This window comes from Mytilus edulis, chromosome 3, assembly GCF_963676685.1.
Source record: "Mytilus edulis chromosome 3, xbMytEdul2.2, whole genome shotgun sequence".
NCBI classification, from domain to species: domain Eukaryota; kingdom Metazoa; phylum Mollusca; class Bivalvia; order Mytilida; family Mytilidae; genus Mytilus; species Mytilus edulis.
In genome coordinates this window covers 12,448,096-12,468,104 of record NC_092346.1, presented here as the reverse complement: position 1 = coordinate 12,468,104, position 20,009 = coordinate 12,448,096, and the positions used below count along the sequence as shown (strand labels likewise).

Here is a 20,009-nt window from a genome sequence, read left to right as displayed (position 1 = left end):
TGCCCTTTAAAGACTTTTTTCACAATTTGTTCATCATGTTGACTTACTTTAAAAAATCTTCTCTTATGAAACTGCTGTATCAATTTCAGCCAAACTTAGGCTAAATGAGTTTCAGAGTTTCAGAGTATCTAGTATAAATTTTATATTTCATTTCCTTGTATGTCAAGAAACATAGCTCCTATGGCTAAAATAGAACATAGGAGAAAATGATTTTTTTTTGCTTTTGAAGAAAATAGGACGATTCAAAGAACATTTAAATAAATTGAAAAGCCAAAATAATCATTGATGAGAGATTAAACCAAAAAAATTCAGGTGAGCGATTCAGGCTCTTGAGAGCCTCTTGTTTCTTAGTGTTTGGTATCTTTGTTATTTTACTTTGTAATACAAATGAGACTAATTAAATAAAATTTATAGTTCTCCGGAAGATATTTCTTAAATAAACGTACAATGACCATTTCAGGTTTGACATTGTGTCGCGCATGACTCTCTCCCATGGTAACAAGAACATTCGACAAAAAGACAGAATCATCAAGACTTTCTACAGCTGCTCCAAGACCTTCCATTACGATGTTACCATGGTGTCTCAACTTCTCTTCGTCAACTAAAAGGTCATTATCTTCCACCGTCATTTGTTCGGTAAAAAGTTTCTTGAATTCTGGATGCATTTGGAAAAACCTGTCAAGTAAAGAATGTGAATTTTAGAATAATACAATTTGATTTTACATTTTTAAATGAGTAAGGGTAGAACATATCGATACAAAATCTTGCAAAATCTTGCAAACGCAATTGAAGAAGCATGATATGCCAGAAAATTATTAGACAGTAACGCTCAATAAGTCACTGCACTGGAGACTAATTCTTTGGATGCGACTTCAGTAAACTTGCACGTACACAATTATTAATAATTATTAGATGAAATTACTTTCATCGAAATTAATTTGACTTTTCTAAAGGTTTCATTAACAATGCGTTGTTATTATTCAAACAATGAAGACGAATTTTCTACAAAATGACAAGTTGTAAAATAATAACGCAATTTTACGAAAAACAAAATGTTATATTAATTGTAGTACTATCTGACCTTTAAATGACTTTTAAAATAAGTACAAGGTACATTTTTGACAGCCCCTTCATCATGATACATCAATAGCTATAACACAATTAGTATAACTGTCATCGTAAACGAAATTGATAGGTACAATGTATAGGTACAATGTATGTTGTATACACAAAAAAAGTTCAAAGATAATCAGAAAAGCGTTAAATTTACAAATTAAGTTTTTTTTTTAAGTTAAGTAAGTTAATTTAACGAATTCTTTGTTTTTTTTTAAGTCTCATCCCATCGCTTTTAAACCTGTCTTGATCATGGTAATTTTTGTTTTGGTCATCCTCCATGATTTAAGATCTTTTAACCCTGTCTTGATCAAGGTAATTTTTGTTTTGGTCATCCTCCATGATTTAAGATCTTTTAAACCTGTCTTGATCATGGTAATTTTTGTTTCGGTCATCCTCCATGATTTAAGATCATAGCTTGCTATAGTATGATTTCAAAATTCTCCAAAATATTTGCTAAGAAATTTATAGACCGCGCTAGTAAAGTGGGGAGAGAGGTTGCGTCCGGATGTATAGCAAACAATTATAGACGTGCACAAATTTAAAGCAACTTCATTACCGTTCAAAATAGTTATAAATTGTACTTAGTCTTGTACTTCAAAGTATTCTCGAATAGGTAACGAGTGTGCCATTTACAGAATCGTCGGCTTTAAAGTCAAACTTGATTCGGGCGTGATATCCAGATAGTCTGAGGAATCCTGTCTCCTCTGTTTGGGACTTTATGTCGGTTGGGAGAAGTCTATGTAATTATATATCTAAATATTCCGCATGGAAATAAATATATTGACAATATGATATTTCGAAACCATACCCAAATTATACTTTGTTGTCTGAAGGAATCAATAAATAAATGTGCTTTTGATGGTCATTCAAACATTCTTCGTAATCACACTGTCCCGATTTTTATATACGATGGACACCCGAATGCAAAAATGTAAGTTCGTACGAAGTTGGTCACGATCTCGTTAAATTACCAAAAGGTGACCGAAGCAAGTACGATGAATAACGAACTCTATACGATGGTGCCGCAATTATATACGATAGCAAAAGATGGACATACGAAGGTTAACCGAAGACGGGTATTTAAGCTTCATATCTCAGCCGAAGCCTACACGATGGATTACGAAGGCTACACGATGGATTACGATGATGTCGCGATGGCCATACGATGTCTAAAAGACGTCGTGTACAGCATACGATGCATTTAAATTATATGCCGAAGGCATCACGCGTTTTAAATTGTTTGATCAATATTGAATAGACACTCTAAAACCAATATGCTTCAAAAGATTTTAACTACATTTGATATATTGTTCCTCCTTGTAATGATCTGAATTTTTTTACGTTCAAGGCCAAAGGTCAAGGTCATGCAGATGGACTTGTTTTTTTTTCTCCTTGTAATAGCATAATACACAGGAAATTGGTTGTTCATTTTTTTTACCTGCTGGTTCTAAAGACAATATTAAAGGTATTTCCAGTTACTGAATGTTTTGGTTGATTTCTAAAAAAATAGTTTATGTATCAAATATGAATATTCAATTTACCATTTTCTGCATGTGTCATATACAGATATAGTGTCCATATTTGTCCCCAATATGTTACATACGAGGGGATGCCACGCTCCGCATTGCCTTGTTTGAACTGTAAAATGTGTGCACTAGTCTGAATAATCACCCATAATTATGCCCATGTTTACTGATCTATATTAAAGGTAAGGTAATGGATACGTTGATCCCTTTTATTCAAAAAGAGCTTTTTCCAGGAGAATATAATAATAATATAGACAAAAGGAAGGATGTGGGGAAAGCAACAAATGCGGCAAAATATGACACATAGAAAACAAAATGGTTATGGAGAAAACATTCGTGTGACAACAACTCAGACGATACATAAAAAATCAGAATAATGAAGAAAAAGTTGGTTTCCTTATTTACGTGTACCTGCAGTGTTGGTGTACGAGGCGCGTTTATGATTTTCATTATGTTATTTGATATGAAAAATTGATAAAAAATAATATTTTACTTGTAAAAGTAAATCCTGAGCCTGTAATAGCTGCTCTTCTTGTTCCATTTGAATTAATAGAAACAACGCTGTCGCCTTTCTTATTCTCATAGAATCATATGATATGAGCTCCATTTTTGTGTGAACGTCTTTCTTAACTGTCGTATTAGACTGACCAGTGCATATCGCGCATGGCACTTTAAATGTATTTTAGCGCGAACATTAACTTACATGTAGCTGGATTTATTGCCCTCGTAGTTCCATCTTGTCGCCTTCGTACCTTTATTCGATGGCAACTCGACGGGATTACGAGGTCTTCACGAAGTCGTGTTGCCATCGTAAGACCTTCGGGTAGCTTCGTGGGTCATTCGTGTAGACATCGTAATGTCAAAACTGCCCGATGGAAACGATGGAAACACGAATGCAATACGATGTTCAAAGATGCATTCCCGGTGACATTACGATGGTGAGGATGGTGATACGAACTCAATACGAACCCTCAACATCGGACGCACCTTCGGGGATATTTTAACATGTTAAAAAATTTAGAACCCTTCCCGAAGTTGTCCTCGAAGGCCAGACAAAGTGGCCGATGGTTCTACGATGGTTAAAGATGGCACTACGAATAGCCCGATCTGGATACGATCAGTCCCGATTTTGAAAATTTCCATAATCGTCTTGCCATCGGCGTTAAATCGTGACAGTGTGACGCGGACATAATGAATTTCTAATTTTTTACACTGCATATATGTTTAAATAAAAATCCCAGCTGGATATTATATCCTTAGGGCTTACATATAACTCGGTTAACAAAATGACGATAAATAAAATTATACTTTAAAATTAATACCAAAATGATTAAACTTCAAAGCTAAACGCTTGATAATATTTATCAATAATCTCTTCCGGCGTTATCTTTTTTGATAAACTATCTTTATCAGATTAGTCCAACATTACTTTTCGATTATCTTCGATTGAAACTTTTGTCCTTGATAATCATTTCACATATACTAATACATTTTGTTTAATATTTAAAGCTGTACTAAAATTCCATGACGAAGACAAGCTTTTTCGCTTGAAAGGAAAGTCTGGATTGGGTTTTCATTTCTATTTTTTCTCTCTCTCATTTGATATGCCGTTTTATTCTTCTTCTTTCTTCTTTTTTTTTGTCGACCAATATTCTCTTAGTTATTCTTTATAGTTTCGCCAATTATTCTCTATTCTTTATATTGAAGCTAATTCTCTATTGTATTCTTATTTTTTATTAACAACCAAACCAAGATCTGCATTCTTATGCGTATGATTCTTTTGCAATCTAATTATAAGAACCATACTAAACAGAGTGTATCAGCCTTCGGGGTTCTCATGTTTGATAAACTACTAGACTAATTTGTTACATTGGATCAAATTGAGCATATTTTCAGCAGCTTTGTACATAGTAAATGTTTCATAACTAAGAAATTGTAAACCGTTTAATTTATTGATATTGGTCGATATGTCGGTACGACTTAAATATCCCCTTCTAGTCCCTTATCACAAAAACTATAGTCACCTGGAAAAACCACACGCATGCCATTTGAGGAATAATTTGCCACAAATGTACATAAAATGAGCTACAGATATTCATCCGGGTACGTACACTTATCATTTCTTTAATTGTGAAGTCAGTCGAGCAGAATTCCACAACATTTCGGACAACAACAATGACTGGTTGAACGATGTTTGCATAACGTCCAGTGGCAAATATGTCATTCCTGGACAGGACAAAAATAAAGGAGTGTGGTCTGTAAGTCAATATTATACACAATAAAACGTAACAAAAATAAGCTTTCACACTAGATTTGTAGGCTTTTTAAAAAGTCAGGACAAGTAAAGTACAATGTTCGTGAAATCTGTTAGGTTAAAGGGCCGTAGATGACGACAACAATATAGTTTGCTTTTGGAAGTAATTTGTAATTAACTCATATAGTCTTAACTTGGTATAAAGGATCTTTTGAAAATAAATGATGCAATAAATAGGGGTTTACAGTGAATAAAGCACATCAAATCGGCGTTTTGCATTTGCGCCGATTTTTTCTTTCATTTGCGCCGATGTTTTTTTTTCATGTGCGCCGATTTTTTTTACAGGTAAATTACAGGTGAAAAGAAATAAAAGGATGTGGTATGAGTGCCAATGAGACAACTCTCTATCCCAGTCATGTTATTTTTCATTTATCATTTATCAACCTATTCCAGTTGTACAAATGTTATGAATTGTCAAGCATAACGTGTATATAACTGTTGTCCTCTGCTCACCACGGGGAGGTGGAAGTAGGGTTTCGAGCAGGATAAATCAATATAAAAGCTATATATTTACATACTTTAAAATCAAGAAGTAAAAATCTAAAATAAAAGCACTCTGTTAATGCTAAAACGAAGAATTATGAATCTATTTACAGCATTAAAATCCATAAAAACGGAATACATTCAAATCATAAATCTGTTCTTGTCGAGTGTTTATAGGCAACACATCTAATATATTCCTTGCTTGTGATTTCGTCTCTTCTATATTTGGCATAATTGTCGATAACGAGGTCCATCTTTTCTTTGTCTGTCTTACGCACTGATGTGGGCATTTCTAGACATGCGTTACGGCCTGGATTTTCTTGATAACATCTATAAAAACATATAAATTGGGGTGCAGCTGCTCAGAAATGAGGTGGATAGCGTTACATTGTGTATGTATATGTACTTAGTCTGTAGGCTAAGAAAGAAAGACATTTGTCATCAGAAGGAGCGTCAGACATATTATCAAACGTGATACAGTCCTCGATTTCATTTTGGGGAAGGAATGGTAATCCGAAAAAAGGGGATAGCCATTTACCAATGTTGCTTAATTTGTCTTTATACTCTGTGCCCAGCCCATGTAAAAGTATTAACTTACCTGTAAATCTAATAAGGAGAAAAAATAAAATTGACGCAAATGAAAGAGAGAAAAAATTCAAAATCGGCGCAAATGTCATACGCCCCCATCAAATGTGTATGCCAGTCAATCAAGTGTCATAGTCCAAAGTGACATAGTTGTGTATGTATATACTCAATATAGCCATAGGGTGCTTCGCCAGAATAATATTTTTTCACAGAACCTGGTATACTCAAACACGCACATATATATACCTGGTAATGTAAGGTATATAATGACCACAATTATTTCGTAGTGCATTTCTTTTAGAACATAAATGAAAATAAAAAAAATCCCACCTGCGCTTTCTCAAAGAAATTTTTACAGTGTGTTGTACTACTTTTGGGACAAATTATATCAAAATTATAGAAAACTTCATCGGCTCTAACTCAAAATATGGACAATTTTATGTTTACGGCGTCTTGGAATCTTTTGACAGCTTCCGAAGTGCTAATTTTTAACCTTTTTCAGCTGGACCAAATCACTACTTTCCTTTAAAATTCTGGACCCAAATTTTTTTACAGTGTAATTTCACCCCCCTACTTGCAATTTGAGGCATTAAACATGGAGAAATAAATATGGAAGGGGTATAAAAATTAATGGCAAGTAACCCACTGTCAACACTAGGGACTATATTCGTAAATCAAGGGACAACAATTGTGGTCTCGGACCTAATGTATTATCTTACTTCCTATACATTTCTAAGAATATGATTGGACAAACGTCCGCGTTAAGACCGCGTATATTCCATATTAGGTAAGTAGGGAGGCGGGGCATATTTCAATACATAGTAGTGAAGTTACGACTTTGGCACTATTTGATTATTTAAATAGATTGAAAGTTCTGTTTAATATTGTTTTATCAAGGTTATTGATTTTAAATTGTTATTGTTGACATTCGTTTTTTTTTTGGCAAACTACTAGAAGTAGGATCTTGAAATTGAACACTTGAACAATTTAATACAAAAATAAGAAAATATGGTATGGTTTCAAATAAGACAACTCTATTCTAAATTCAACAAATAAAGATAGTCGGTAAGATAAATTCGTTATATAGTGTGCTAGTGACCTTATACGATATATACGGGGTCAGTAAATTCCATATGAGGTTCGAGCTTCGTTCGCCCTCACTGATATAGAATTTACTCACCCCGTATATATCGTATTACGTCACTAACACATCATGTAACTTAAAATAATGTTCTAAATCAGTGGGGTTTTTTTCTGCATACAAAGCAACCCTGCACAGTAGTACTTGTAATAGTACATTATGGCATACGTTCAATGCAAATTAGACTAAAAGTAAGTTATATTCATATACTAAACCAAAGTGGATGTGAGTTATAATACGAAAAAATTGGCAGACCTTTAAAATTTCTCCGGCTGATATATGGGATAGTATGTGACAAAATGTGATTCAAACCCTACATTTTTCATTTAAATGGAGATTTAATTATACAATTATTATGCTGTAAATTGAAATTTGGATTTTGTCAGCGCAAAAGTGAGTAACAGGTCAACTGGTCAAATTTCGGAAGATCTCTTTGTTCTCGACAATCTTGTTGAAATCATTGTAAATACACTCTCACTGGAAAATATGATAACACAATCTCGATAATTTCATATCAATATTGGATAGTTAAAATACTCCTTGATCATCATATATACATCTAACATTCTCTATGGAACGTACTGGTAGAGGAAGGGCGAGTTATCAACGGGGTTTTCAAAGTTCCCAGGGTCAAGATCAGGCTCAGGGCCGTGGTGGCTACTATTCCGCAAAACGATTTCGGACTGGTAGTAGTGGCATTGAAAACGATGACCCTGAAGTTCTGTTGGATGTATTCGTAGGCATCCTCAATGACCAAATAGCAGACATCTTAACACCTTTACGTAAAAATGTAGAAAGAATGAGTGATAAATTAACAAAATCCGAAGCAAAATGTGAAAAATTGGAGTGGAAGAACGACGACTTTGAAAAATACACTCACAGACAGTCAATTCGTATAGCAGGTATCCCCGAAAAAAATTTCGAAAGTACTGATGATGAAGTTCTTAAATTTTCTAATGATGTGCTTAATTCTCAGTTAGAACCTGGTGAAATAGACAGATCGCACAGAGTGGGTCCTCCGCGATCTAACGATAGTAACCAAAAGCCTCGAGAAATTATTGTTAGATTTTTGTCGTACAAAAGTAGACAAAAACTCTTAAAGTGCAAAAAAACAATGCACGAATTCAACAAGAGTATTGGTACAAACTACCTAATGTATGAAGACCTTACACGCAAGCGATCTGAACTAGCCTATAATGCACGTTGGCTCAAAATTAACAACTTCATAAAAGAAACCTGGACTTTTGATGGGAAAGTTTTTATTAAAATGCCAGACGACCGCATTTTCTTATGCACTAGACCATCAGATTTTCCGACTGCGTTTCAACAACATCTTCCTATCAACAATAAACCCTCAAAACCAGATGATAACAAAACAGGCAAACGACCATCCAGTTATGCTAAAGCGGTTAAAACCAATAAACAGTCATCAGAGTCACCATCAGTACCAATACCATCACAAACGTCCCAGTCGACTATCCTAGAGGAAACATCTGTCAAATCATCATCTGCCTCTAATGAACCAACCTTAGAATCAGGGGATATTTAACAGTTCGTAATTTAAAATTTGATTAATTGATAAACATGTGCTGGTTGATATCTTATTTGTAAATATTAACACGTGTTTAAAAGCACATGGCTCTATTTATAGTCGAAATAAATATTGACAAGGTCACACTGGTCTATCTGACTTCCATATTTAGCAATATAGCTCTAATTATAAGTTACTATTATTGCCTACAGCTGTGTCTTACTTCAACAGTAACACACCTTTTTTTTTGGTTTATATTTATTTATCTTGTGTATTTATACTTGTATATATGTTACATTTGATAAGAATGATATTATTTTGTATAATTTTGGTGCATTACAACCTATGTTTTGGTACTTTAGTTGTTGGGTCTTATGCTTATATATTTGTTTACTTCCGGAAAATGAGGACACTACCAAATATACTTCTGATTTTTGACACATATGATTAAATAATGATCACTATTAAGTGTATGAACATTATTGGTAAGTGTCCCTCATCATTTAACTGTATCAATCACCTTAAGTGTTATATACTGTATAAACTTATTTTCCTGTTTTTTGTCACCAGTGAATTCAAAGTTATTATCAACTACATTTTTCACATCTTTTGTCAATGCTCCCTGTACGGTATGGCATTGAGCGGAACCCAGGTCCACATCGCTCAACTGATTTACGTAATATTAAAATAGTTCACAATAATGTATGTAGCTTACCACCTAAGGCAGATTTGATTGAATGTGAACTAGGCACATATGATATTATTGCTCTTTCTGAGTCCCATCTTGATGATAGCATATCTAATGAATCAATAGCCTTAGCTGGTTTTCAAAAGCCTATTAGATTAGATTAGATAGAACACGAGCAGGCGGGGGTGTCATAATTTATGTTAAAACATTATTTATACTATGAAGAACTACCTGAATTGGTAAAGCCAGGTTTGGAATTATTGTGGTTGAAAATCTCAACCCAACACTGTCATTTTTTACTTGGTGTTTTTTACAGACCCCCAAATTCTCGTGTGAAACTATGGGATTATTTTAACTTAGCTTTAAATAAAAACTTGCCTGTTTTTCTGACTGGTGATTTCAATGTAGATATCCTATCAAGCAATAATATGCCATGTAGAAGTACCGGTAGTAACAATTTGAGAAACATTTTGCAACGGTTGAATATGTACAATCTTGTCTTTGAAAAGACAAACTTTACTACTGATACAGGCACATGTATTGATTTATTCTTGACAAACAATAAAAGTTGTGTAAAGTCAGTTGATATATTGTCACCTTTTTGTAGTACTCATGCGCCTGTGTGTGCTGAGGTTAATTTTAAAGTGAATAAAGAATATACATACAAACGTACAATTAGAAAATATGAAAATGCTAATTATAAAGATTTTGTGAATGACTTAAACAATATTGATTGGAATGAAAATTTTCATTCATGTGATAATATAAATGACATGTATTCACAACTTTTAAATATTTATTCAACAAAAGTGAATAATTATATACCAACTAAAGTTGTTACTATACGTCCAGCTGATAAACCGTTCATGAATTCCACTATCCGTAGGAAAATGAGACAAAGAAATAGAATTCATTACAATGCTAAAAATACTAATAATTGTATTCATTTGCAAAAATTTTGAGAATTACGTAATGAGGTTATTGATTTGGTTAAACAATCAAAAGAGCAATATAAACAAAAACTTACAAAGGAAATTACTGACAAAAATATACCACCAGGAAAGTGGTGGAGGATTGTAAAATCTATTTCTAAATTATCAAAGTCTCGTGAACCTACATCTTTTCTTAAATCTGAAGGTCAAATATTTTTACATCCAGTAAATAAAGCTGAACTCTTAAACTCTCATTCTTCAAATATTTCTAAAATTGATGTTGAGCCTGAACTTCCAAATAATGTACCAGACCCACCATTTAAAATGGAGGAAATAATTATTACAGAAGAAGAATTTCTTGATCAATTAAAACACCTAAATTGTAATAAACCTTCTGGTCCTGATGGTGTTTCACCTAGAATTTTGAAAGAAATTAAATCTGGTATTGTAAAACCACTTACTTTGTTATTCAATTTTTCACTGAAACTCAAAAGCGTTCCATGTGCATGGAAACTTTGCCATGTCACTCCTATTGTTAAGGGAAAGGTCATGATCCAGTTAATTACCGACCTATTTCGCTTACATGTAACATATCCAAAATTATGGAGAACATTTTATTCAAACATTTGTTTAATTACATGAAAGATCACAATTTATTATGTAAATTTCAATCTGGTTTTCAACCAGGTGATAGAATAGTAAATCAACTAGCAGAAATATATAACACTATTATTTCCAATCTTGATCAAGGAAAAGATATTTACTTTATTTTTTGCGATATTTCCAAAGCTTTTGACAAAGATTGGCATGATGGTTTACTATATAAATTGAATGTTTTGGTATCCATAGTATTTAATTGATTGGATTGGAGATTACCTAGGTGACAGATACCAGAAAGTTGTTTTGGATGTGTTTAATTCATCTCAAAAAGGTACCAGTGCTGGGGTACCCCAAGGCTCGGTACTGGGTCCATTCCTTTTTTTTTTAACTTATATTAATGACATTGTGGAAAATATGAGTAATCATATTAGATTATTTGCAGATGACACCTCTTTATATGCCATTATTGATGATGACTATGATACTGTTTCTATGTCTTTGACTGATGATCTTGGGAGGATTAAAACATGGGCTGAAAACTGGGCTGTAACCTTTAATCCCTCCAAAACAGAAACCCTTTTATTTTCTAGAAAAGATATCAATCTCCCCCTTTATACTTTGGCATTGGAGGGGACCAAATAAAAGAAGTTAAAAGTCAATGTCACATAGGTCTCAACTTTGAGAGTAAGGCTAATTGGAAATTACATATAAATGCAATTTATAAAAAAGCATGTTCTAGATTACATTTATTAAGACAAGTAAAATATAGTTTGGATCGAAATGTACTTATTACAATTTATACAGCATTTATTCGCCCTATTCTAGAATATGCAAACATTATATGGGATAATAGTACTTTACAAGAAGCTAACTTATTAGAAAGTGTTTAAATTGATGCTGCTCGTATTATTACTGGTCTCCGACGTACAATTTCTCTTAAAAAATTATTCAATGAAATAGGTCTTGAAAAATTATCAGACAGAAGGAAGAAGCATAAACTTACTACATTTTATGAAATAAAAAATGGATTTTCTCCAAGTTTTATGATATATTTATTAGAACCTTGTTTTCTCACACCGAATGATTACAATATTAGGAGAGACTCTCAGAATTATACCATCCCAAGGTGCAGAACAGTTTCATATTATCAAAGTTTCATTCCTTCTGTTGTTAAACTCTGGAATGAATTAGATACTAATGCTAAAAATGCTTTGTCGATTAACCAGTTCAAATCTGTACTTGATAAAATATATAAACCAGATATTCCTCCTAAATATTTTTTGTTCAGGTATAAGAAAATTTAACATTATTCATTGTCAATTACGAAACGATGCAAGTAATTTAAATTCTCACTTGTTTCATGATGTTTTGACAGAAGAACCTTCCTGTCCTAAATGTTTATATAAATGTGAAGACAACCAACATTATTTTTTTTATTGTCCATCATACACTATTAACAGGATCACACTCCTTGATAAACTGTCTGCTTATGGAGTTGATATTGATTTAAACTTGATACTATTTGGTGATCAATCTATGAGTATTGAAGACAATGTGCAGATAGTTAAGGCTGTTCATGAATGTATAAAAAATTCAGAGAGATTTGTATAATGAAATGTATTTTATAGTCCAAAACCAAATTAACGTTTACTTTGTATGTCTATATTTTATATTATATTAAGCTCTTAGAACTAAAAATAATTAAAATTGAAACAAAAGTTATAATGAAACGACACTACATTGAAATTAATATTATTAAAGCTAAAAAGCTAAAAAAAAAATGCACCTTTATTTCTATTCATTGATATATTCAATTTGCATATCTTTAATTTCTTAAATCTATTTTTTCTTCTTTTATTATTAACATTTTAAATTCTTTTTACATTATTATAATTCTTTAATGTATTAATATGGTTACTACTCGCTGTCGTTTTTCTTCAGGTGCAATAATTTAGTAAAAATAAGTACATGATATCAAACATGTTGTTTTAAAAATTAGTTATTAAATTTATTATTTTGAATAGCTGACTGGAGACCATTTAATTTAATGTGAGACCTCTAAATCAATGTTGGAGTTTACTACCTAGAATATTAAAACTTTTTTTTATAGTTTATTTTTTCATAATTTTTCTGAGTTAACATTTGAAGCATCTTTAAAATAGTCATACTTTTAACTATTTGAAACATCATTCCAATCAGCTAAGAGGTATTTTTGAAAAAAAATAATTTTGTTTTGTCTTTATGTTTGTGTATGTGTTGCTTTATTTGAATGTAATATATTGTACCTAATTTTGTGGAGAGGGCTTACATAGGCTATGCCTGTTGCTCAATCCAATTCAATTTATTTGAATAAAATATTGTTTAAACTAAACCAAAGTCATCTCAGACATTACTGCGTATTTATTATATATCATTTTTTTTTAAAAGTTATCTGTTTAACACAAAGAATCCATAGGAATAGGAGGTAAATATATTAACAAGACCTAGTAACAAAAACATATCCAAGATTTACCCATCTTTAATAATGCAATACGTTTTCGAAATACAAACACAACACACTAAATTTCGTCATGAGAGATCATATGAATTAAGCAAAAAATATTTAAATCAACCAAATTAAACTTGTTATCCACACCATGTATGATGGGTGTCTATATATCCCAAATATACAAGCTCTCTGAGAAGGAGTATATAAACATCATATGATAATCATATCAGACATAGCTGGGTATTATTAGTTACAAAGTGTGCTGGTGACCTAATACGGTATATATTGGGTCAGTAAATTCCATATGGGATGAGAGCGAAGTAAATTCCATATACGTCACTAGCACACTATGTGACGAATTTATCTTACCGACTATCTAAACGTGTGAAACTTAGACTATTGAGCGAGTCTTCAATACTGGTAGCATTAAGAAACTACTTCCCTTGATCCTACAAAAACAGATGCCAGCAATAACAACTTGTTTTAAATGTTTTTTATGAATTTATTTCAATCTTAATTATCAATTTCTTCGTCTGTTGAAACCTTTAAGATTTTCTCAGTACCGTTTTGTTTCTATAAAGGGACGTAATACCACTACTAACCGTGTATGAAATAAGCCCCGCCTATCTTCTAACCTAATATGGAATATAAAGGGACGTAAAACCACTACTAACCGTGTATGAAATAAGCCCCGCCTCCCTACTAACCTAATATGAAATATACACAGTCTCCACGCTGACGCATTTAACCAATCTTATTCCTAGAAATGTATAGGAGGTAAGATAAAGTGTGTTCCTACCAGCCAAACATCACTTGATACGAGTATTTATACGAATATATTACATAAAAGTCATATCAGATATAACTGCGTATTTTTGTCCTTATGTCCTCTTTACCTGTTAAATATCATGTGTCCACTTTATCTGTCAAACATCATGTGTTCACTTTACCAATCAAATATCCTGTCCACTTCACCTGTTAAATTGTGTCTAAACCTGTGTAATTTACATATTTAATATCATGTGTCCACTGTACCTGCTAAATATCATGTGTCCACTTTACCTTTCAAATATCATGTGTCCACTTTACCTGTTAAATATCATGTGTCCACTTTACTTGTCAAATATCGTGTGTCCACTTTACCTGTTAAATATCATGTGTCCACTTTACCTGTCAAATATCATGTGTCCACTTTACCTGTCAAATATCATGTGTCCACTTTACCAGTCAAATATCGTGGTCATTAGATCTGTTTTAAAATAACATGTCCACTATACCTGTCAAATTGAATATCATGTTTACTTTACTTTTGAAATAATGTGTACATTTACCTGTGAAATATCGTGTACATTTTACTTGTTAAAAACATGTCCACTTTACCAATCAAATATAACGACCACTTCACCTGTCAAATACCGTGTCCACTTTACCTGTGAAATAACGTGTACACTTTACAAATCAAATATCCTGTCCACTTTACCTGTTAAATAGCATGTGTCCACTTTACCTGTCAAATATCATGTTGTGTCCACTGTATCTGTTAATATCATGTGTCCTTTGTACCTGTAAAATATTGTGTGTCCACTTTACCTGTTAAATATCATGTGTGTCCAATTTACCTATGAAATATCATGTGTCTACTATACCAATCAAATATCCTGTCCACTTTACCTGTTAAATATCATGTTTTCACTTTACCTGTTAAATATCATGTGTCCACTTTACCTGTTAAATATCGTGTGTCCACTTTACCTGCCAAATATCGTGTATCCACTTAACCTGTTAAATATCATGTGTCCAATTTACCTGTTAAATATCATGTGTCTACTCTACCAATCAAATATCCTGTCCACTTTACCTGTTAAATTTCATGTTTCCACTTTACCTGTCAAATATCATGTGTCCACTTTACCTGCCAAATATCATGTGTCCACTTTACCTGTTAAATACCATATGTCTACTTTACCTGTCAAACATCATGTGTCCACTCTACCAATCAAATATCCTGTCCACTTTACCTGTTAAATATCATGTGTCCACTTTACCTGTCAAATATCATGTGTCCACTTTACCTGTCAAATATCATGACACTTTACCTGTCAAATATCGTGGTCATTAGACCTGTTTTAAAATAACATGTCCACTATACCTATCAAATTGTATATTATGTTCACTTTATATTTTAAATAACGTGTACACTTTACCTGTGAAATATCGTGTACATTTTACTTGTTAAAAACATGTCCACTTTACCTGTCAAATATTGTGTCCACTTTGCCTGTCAAATATCTGTCCACTTTACCTGTCAAATATCGTGGTCAATTTACCTGTCAAATATCTGTTCAATGTACCGGTCAAATATCGTGGTTAATTAACCTGTTAAATAACTGTCTACTTTACCTGTCAAATATCGTGGTCACTGTACCTGTCAAACATCGTGAATACTGTATCTGTTAAATATCTGTCCACTTTACCTGTCAAATATCGTGTCAATTCTACCTGACAAATATCTTGTCCACTCTACATGTCAAATAACATGTCCCCTTTACCTGCTCAATATCGTGTCCACTCTACCTGTCAAATAACGTGTCCACTCCACCAGTCAAATAACTTGTCCCCTTTATCTGTTCAATAACGTGTCCACTTTACCTGTTCAATAACGTGTATAACCTACTTGTTAAATAACGTGTACACTTTAGCGGTTCAATAACGTGTCTAATATACCTGTTCAATAATGTCTCGTCAATACCTGTTCGTTAATTATCGACTATATCTGTTAAATAACGTGCAAACTGTACCTGTTAAATGACCTGTCCATTGTACCTGTTAGATAACCTGTCCACAATACGTGTTAAATTACTTTTCCGCTATACCTGTTTAATAACATGTCCACTGTACTTGTTAAATGACCTGTCCATTGTACCTGTTAGATAACCTGTCCACAATACGTGTTAAATTACTTTTCCGCTATACCTGTTTAATAACATGTCCACTGTACTTGTTAAATAACCTGTCCACTGTACCTGTTAGATAACCTGTCCACAATACGTGTTTAATTACTTTTCCGCTATACCTGTTTAATAACATGTCCACTGTACTTGTTAAATAACATTTCCACAATACCTGTTAAATATCCATAGTCCAGTGTCCTTTTCTTTCTTTTTGTTGAACATTTTCCAACTGGATTTTACAAGTTTTGTTTCGTCCGGGGACAAAAAGAATTTGATCTGCTTGTTATCGGTAATGTCAACTTTGGAATAAATGGAACAAGCTGTACCCATTTTTTTCAATTTCGAAAAAAAGTCAAATAGTAATATTTCTCAACGTGTTATGGTGTATTTAAAAAAGAATCGTCACAAATCATATCAAAAATTAATCAATATCGCCCATTATAACTCCTTACCTTGACAATAATTAAAACCAGGATGATGAAGGTGACATGAGAAATCTTTTGGGAATGGGTTGTTTAAATCGACAAATCACCCGAAGCAGTTTTAATCTGTTTAATGGCGATCTGATACTGTTTCACTTTGTAGTTCAACATTTTGTATAATGAGATCTAAAGTGGTCGGTCACAATTACTAAGTGCATACATGTTGTGTGTGCTGTTTATCAACAGTATTATTAAAAATTAAAATGTCTTTATTCTGCCTGAAATTGTCTTGACAATCAATAACGGATTAATAACTGACCGAAAACTTAACGGTTCAAGTACTGCGAAATCATTCGAATTATCTGGTACGCAATGAGTTCTTTTTACCAATAGGCACTTACTATCCTAGCAATATGTACAAAGTTAGAGGTGTTGCGCTATAAAACCAGGTTTAATCCACCATTTTCTACATTTGAAAATGCCTGTACCAATTCAGGAATATGACAGTTGTTGTCCAATGGTTTGTGATATGTTTGTCATTTGATTTTGCCATGTGCTTATGGACTTTCCGATTTGATTTTCCTCTGAGTTCAGTATTTTTGTGATTTACTTTTTATATACTACGACCTGACCAGGAATTATCAACTTTCTATGCTGGAGTTATCGGGAAAATAATATACTGAATAATACTAGTACCCGGTGCTTGCCACATCGTCCCATATATCATCCCATTATATTTAACAATATTTTGAGAAAACGCAATTCAAATTGAAAATCGTAATTTATTTTTTCACTTATACACAAGTCAGTCTATTATACATTTTCCAGAACTATTTAATATTTTTCATAATCGACTAGAAGTTTATGCATAAGGTTTTCAATATTCGAACCCAGTTCAACAAATTCAAACCATCTATATCAAATTTCGTCCAAATCCAAGACTTTGCTATATTGCGAGTTTTTGACCTTATGTGACACTTATTGAAAATCACCTCTTCTTAAAAAAAATAAAAAGCCAATTTTCAAAACATATCAATTGTTTTTATGAATACCGTCATTAATCAAAATTTGTAAAGCTATATGATCCGGTAACAAAGTCCATAAGCTCTTTACCTATTTTATGATCTAAGAGTTATACGACTTATTGATACAAAGCTCAAAACTCATTTGTAAGTTCACCAAAATGCTCTAAACCAATACGATAAAGTGTATGCTGCTGCTTAAATATTCGTACTCATATATAAAAGAGGGACGAAAGATACCAAAGGGACAGTCAAACTCATAAATCTAAAACAAACTGACAACGCCATGGCTAAAAATGAAAAAGACAAAACAGAAAAACAATAGTAAACATGACACAACATATAAAACTAAAGAATAAACAACACGAACCCCACCACAAACTAGGGGTGATCTCAGGTGCTCCGGAAGGGTAAGCAAATCCTGCTCCACATGTGGCACCCGTCGTGTTGCTTATGTGATTACAAAATTTTAATTCGGTAAATAGTCTAATTCGGTAGGTCACATTCATGAAATTGTAGTTACGACGTAAGGAACATATCCGATATCATTTGTGAAACGGTTATTCCATAACGGTCAACCAACTCGTGATGGCGTCCGTAAAATTTACGAAGGGATGATTTCAACTTCACCATTTGGGACTATCAGACAATGTTGAGACATGTAAATTATATTAGCACAAAGCAAAAGCTTAACAATATTAAACTTAGGTACCATAAATCAAGAGAGTCTGGTGTGTAGCTGATGAGAAAATCCTACGATAATGCGTTATATATGCATTAATATAATGAACATACATGTATCCATTAAATAACAAACAGCTGAGAGAAGGATATGATACGTGTCGCAAAGCAATTATGAAAACTTTGTATCATCATTTGAAAACTTTTGAATCAATTGTCATCAGCTATAATTTGAGGCTGCTGGGAAAATGTAAGAGTATGTAATGTTAAAGAGTAATTATCTAAAACACAACAAGACCAACGAACACTCGAAATTCTACATGATAACACCGCGAAAGAACCATTAATTCATAAAATAACACCACCACAAGACATTTTAAACTTAAGGTAAAACCACCGACACGTAACCTTAGAATAACAATATCAACGCACACTGAACATTAGAATAAAAGTATCAGATGACAGTTACATCTTAGACTAACACCATCAAATGAAACTAACAAAACTACAAATATAAACACTAGAAGTAACTTAAAAACACTTTAAAGAGACTTAAAAACACTTTACAGAAACATAAATATAACCCCCACTATATATATCGTTAGACAGATTATCAAAGAATTTAAAAAGATTACACATATAAATTAATAAGAAAACATAATATTGTAATGACCTCAAAGAGTGTTGCATGATTAACTTGCGGAAGTATATTAATCACACTTCTGTAATTACAATGAAGCTCACTAGAAATTGGGGATAGGAGTAGGCTAAAAAAGGGTTTAAAGCCCGCATTCAAAATACGACACTGTGTGTGGCTCCCTATGAAGTTTGAAAATTTTAGTGGGTATCAAAATCCACAGATGAGGCTATCAAATATATATCTATATGGAGGTGCAATGATTCCTGTTCATTTATGCGTCATCGCTCTGAACGTAGCTTTTCATCCAAACTTATGGTGTGAGCTAGTATTTTTTTCAATTGGAGGAGTATGAAAATGGAGGTTGTTGAAACAACTGCCTATATTTTTTTGAGCATACGGGTTTATCTCGGCTACTTGCATCATTAGTGATAACTGATTCAAACAGTGTGCGTCCTGTTTCGGGCATCGGCGGTGTCAACTATTACTAATGCTGTGTTAAATAATAAGATACTGATCGTTTTATATAAATGGTTGTTGAAAACGGAAATGTACTATAGTGTGTGATAACATTGTGTGAGGGAATTCGACGTTTGATGTACCACTGTTCACTCCAGTGCAATTTATGACAATACCACTGCATCAATCAGAATTATATTTTTTGCAGTGTTTTAAGAAATTATTTTGCTTTGTTGTCGCGTATTATTTGTGAAACATTCAATGTTTTAAAGAGGCGAATTTTCTTTATAAAGTCAATGATTATGTTGACTTTTGAAGGCCAAACTTTTTACAGCCTTAAATACGCTAATGAAAGATCCAAAAACTATACCAATACATAACGACATGATTATGAAATTATAACAAATCTATTGGTTAACAAATTTTTACTCGT

The 20,009-nt window shown here is 32.8% G+C and overlaps 1 protein-coding gene across 2 annotated transcripts in view; it reads right to left on the bottom strand.

Moving 5' to 3' along the window:
- Positions 1-20,009, bottom strand: part of LOC139515829 (cytoglobin-1-like) — a 49,629-nt gene that overhangs the window by 4,679 nt on the left and 24,941 nt on the right. For both annotated transcript variants that reach the window (XM_071305546.1, XM_071305545.1), the window contains exon 2: positions 447-675. In XM_071305546.1, coding sequence (XP_071161647.1) covers positions 447-675 — 229 coding nt within the window. The remainder of the gene's footprint in view (positions 1-446; positions 676-20,009) is intronic.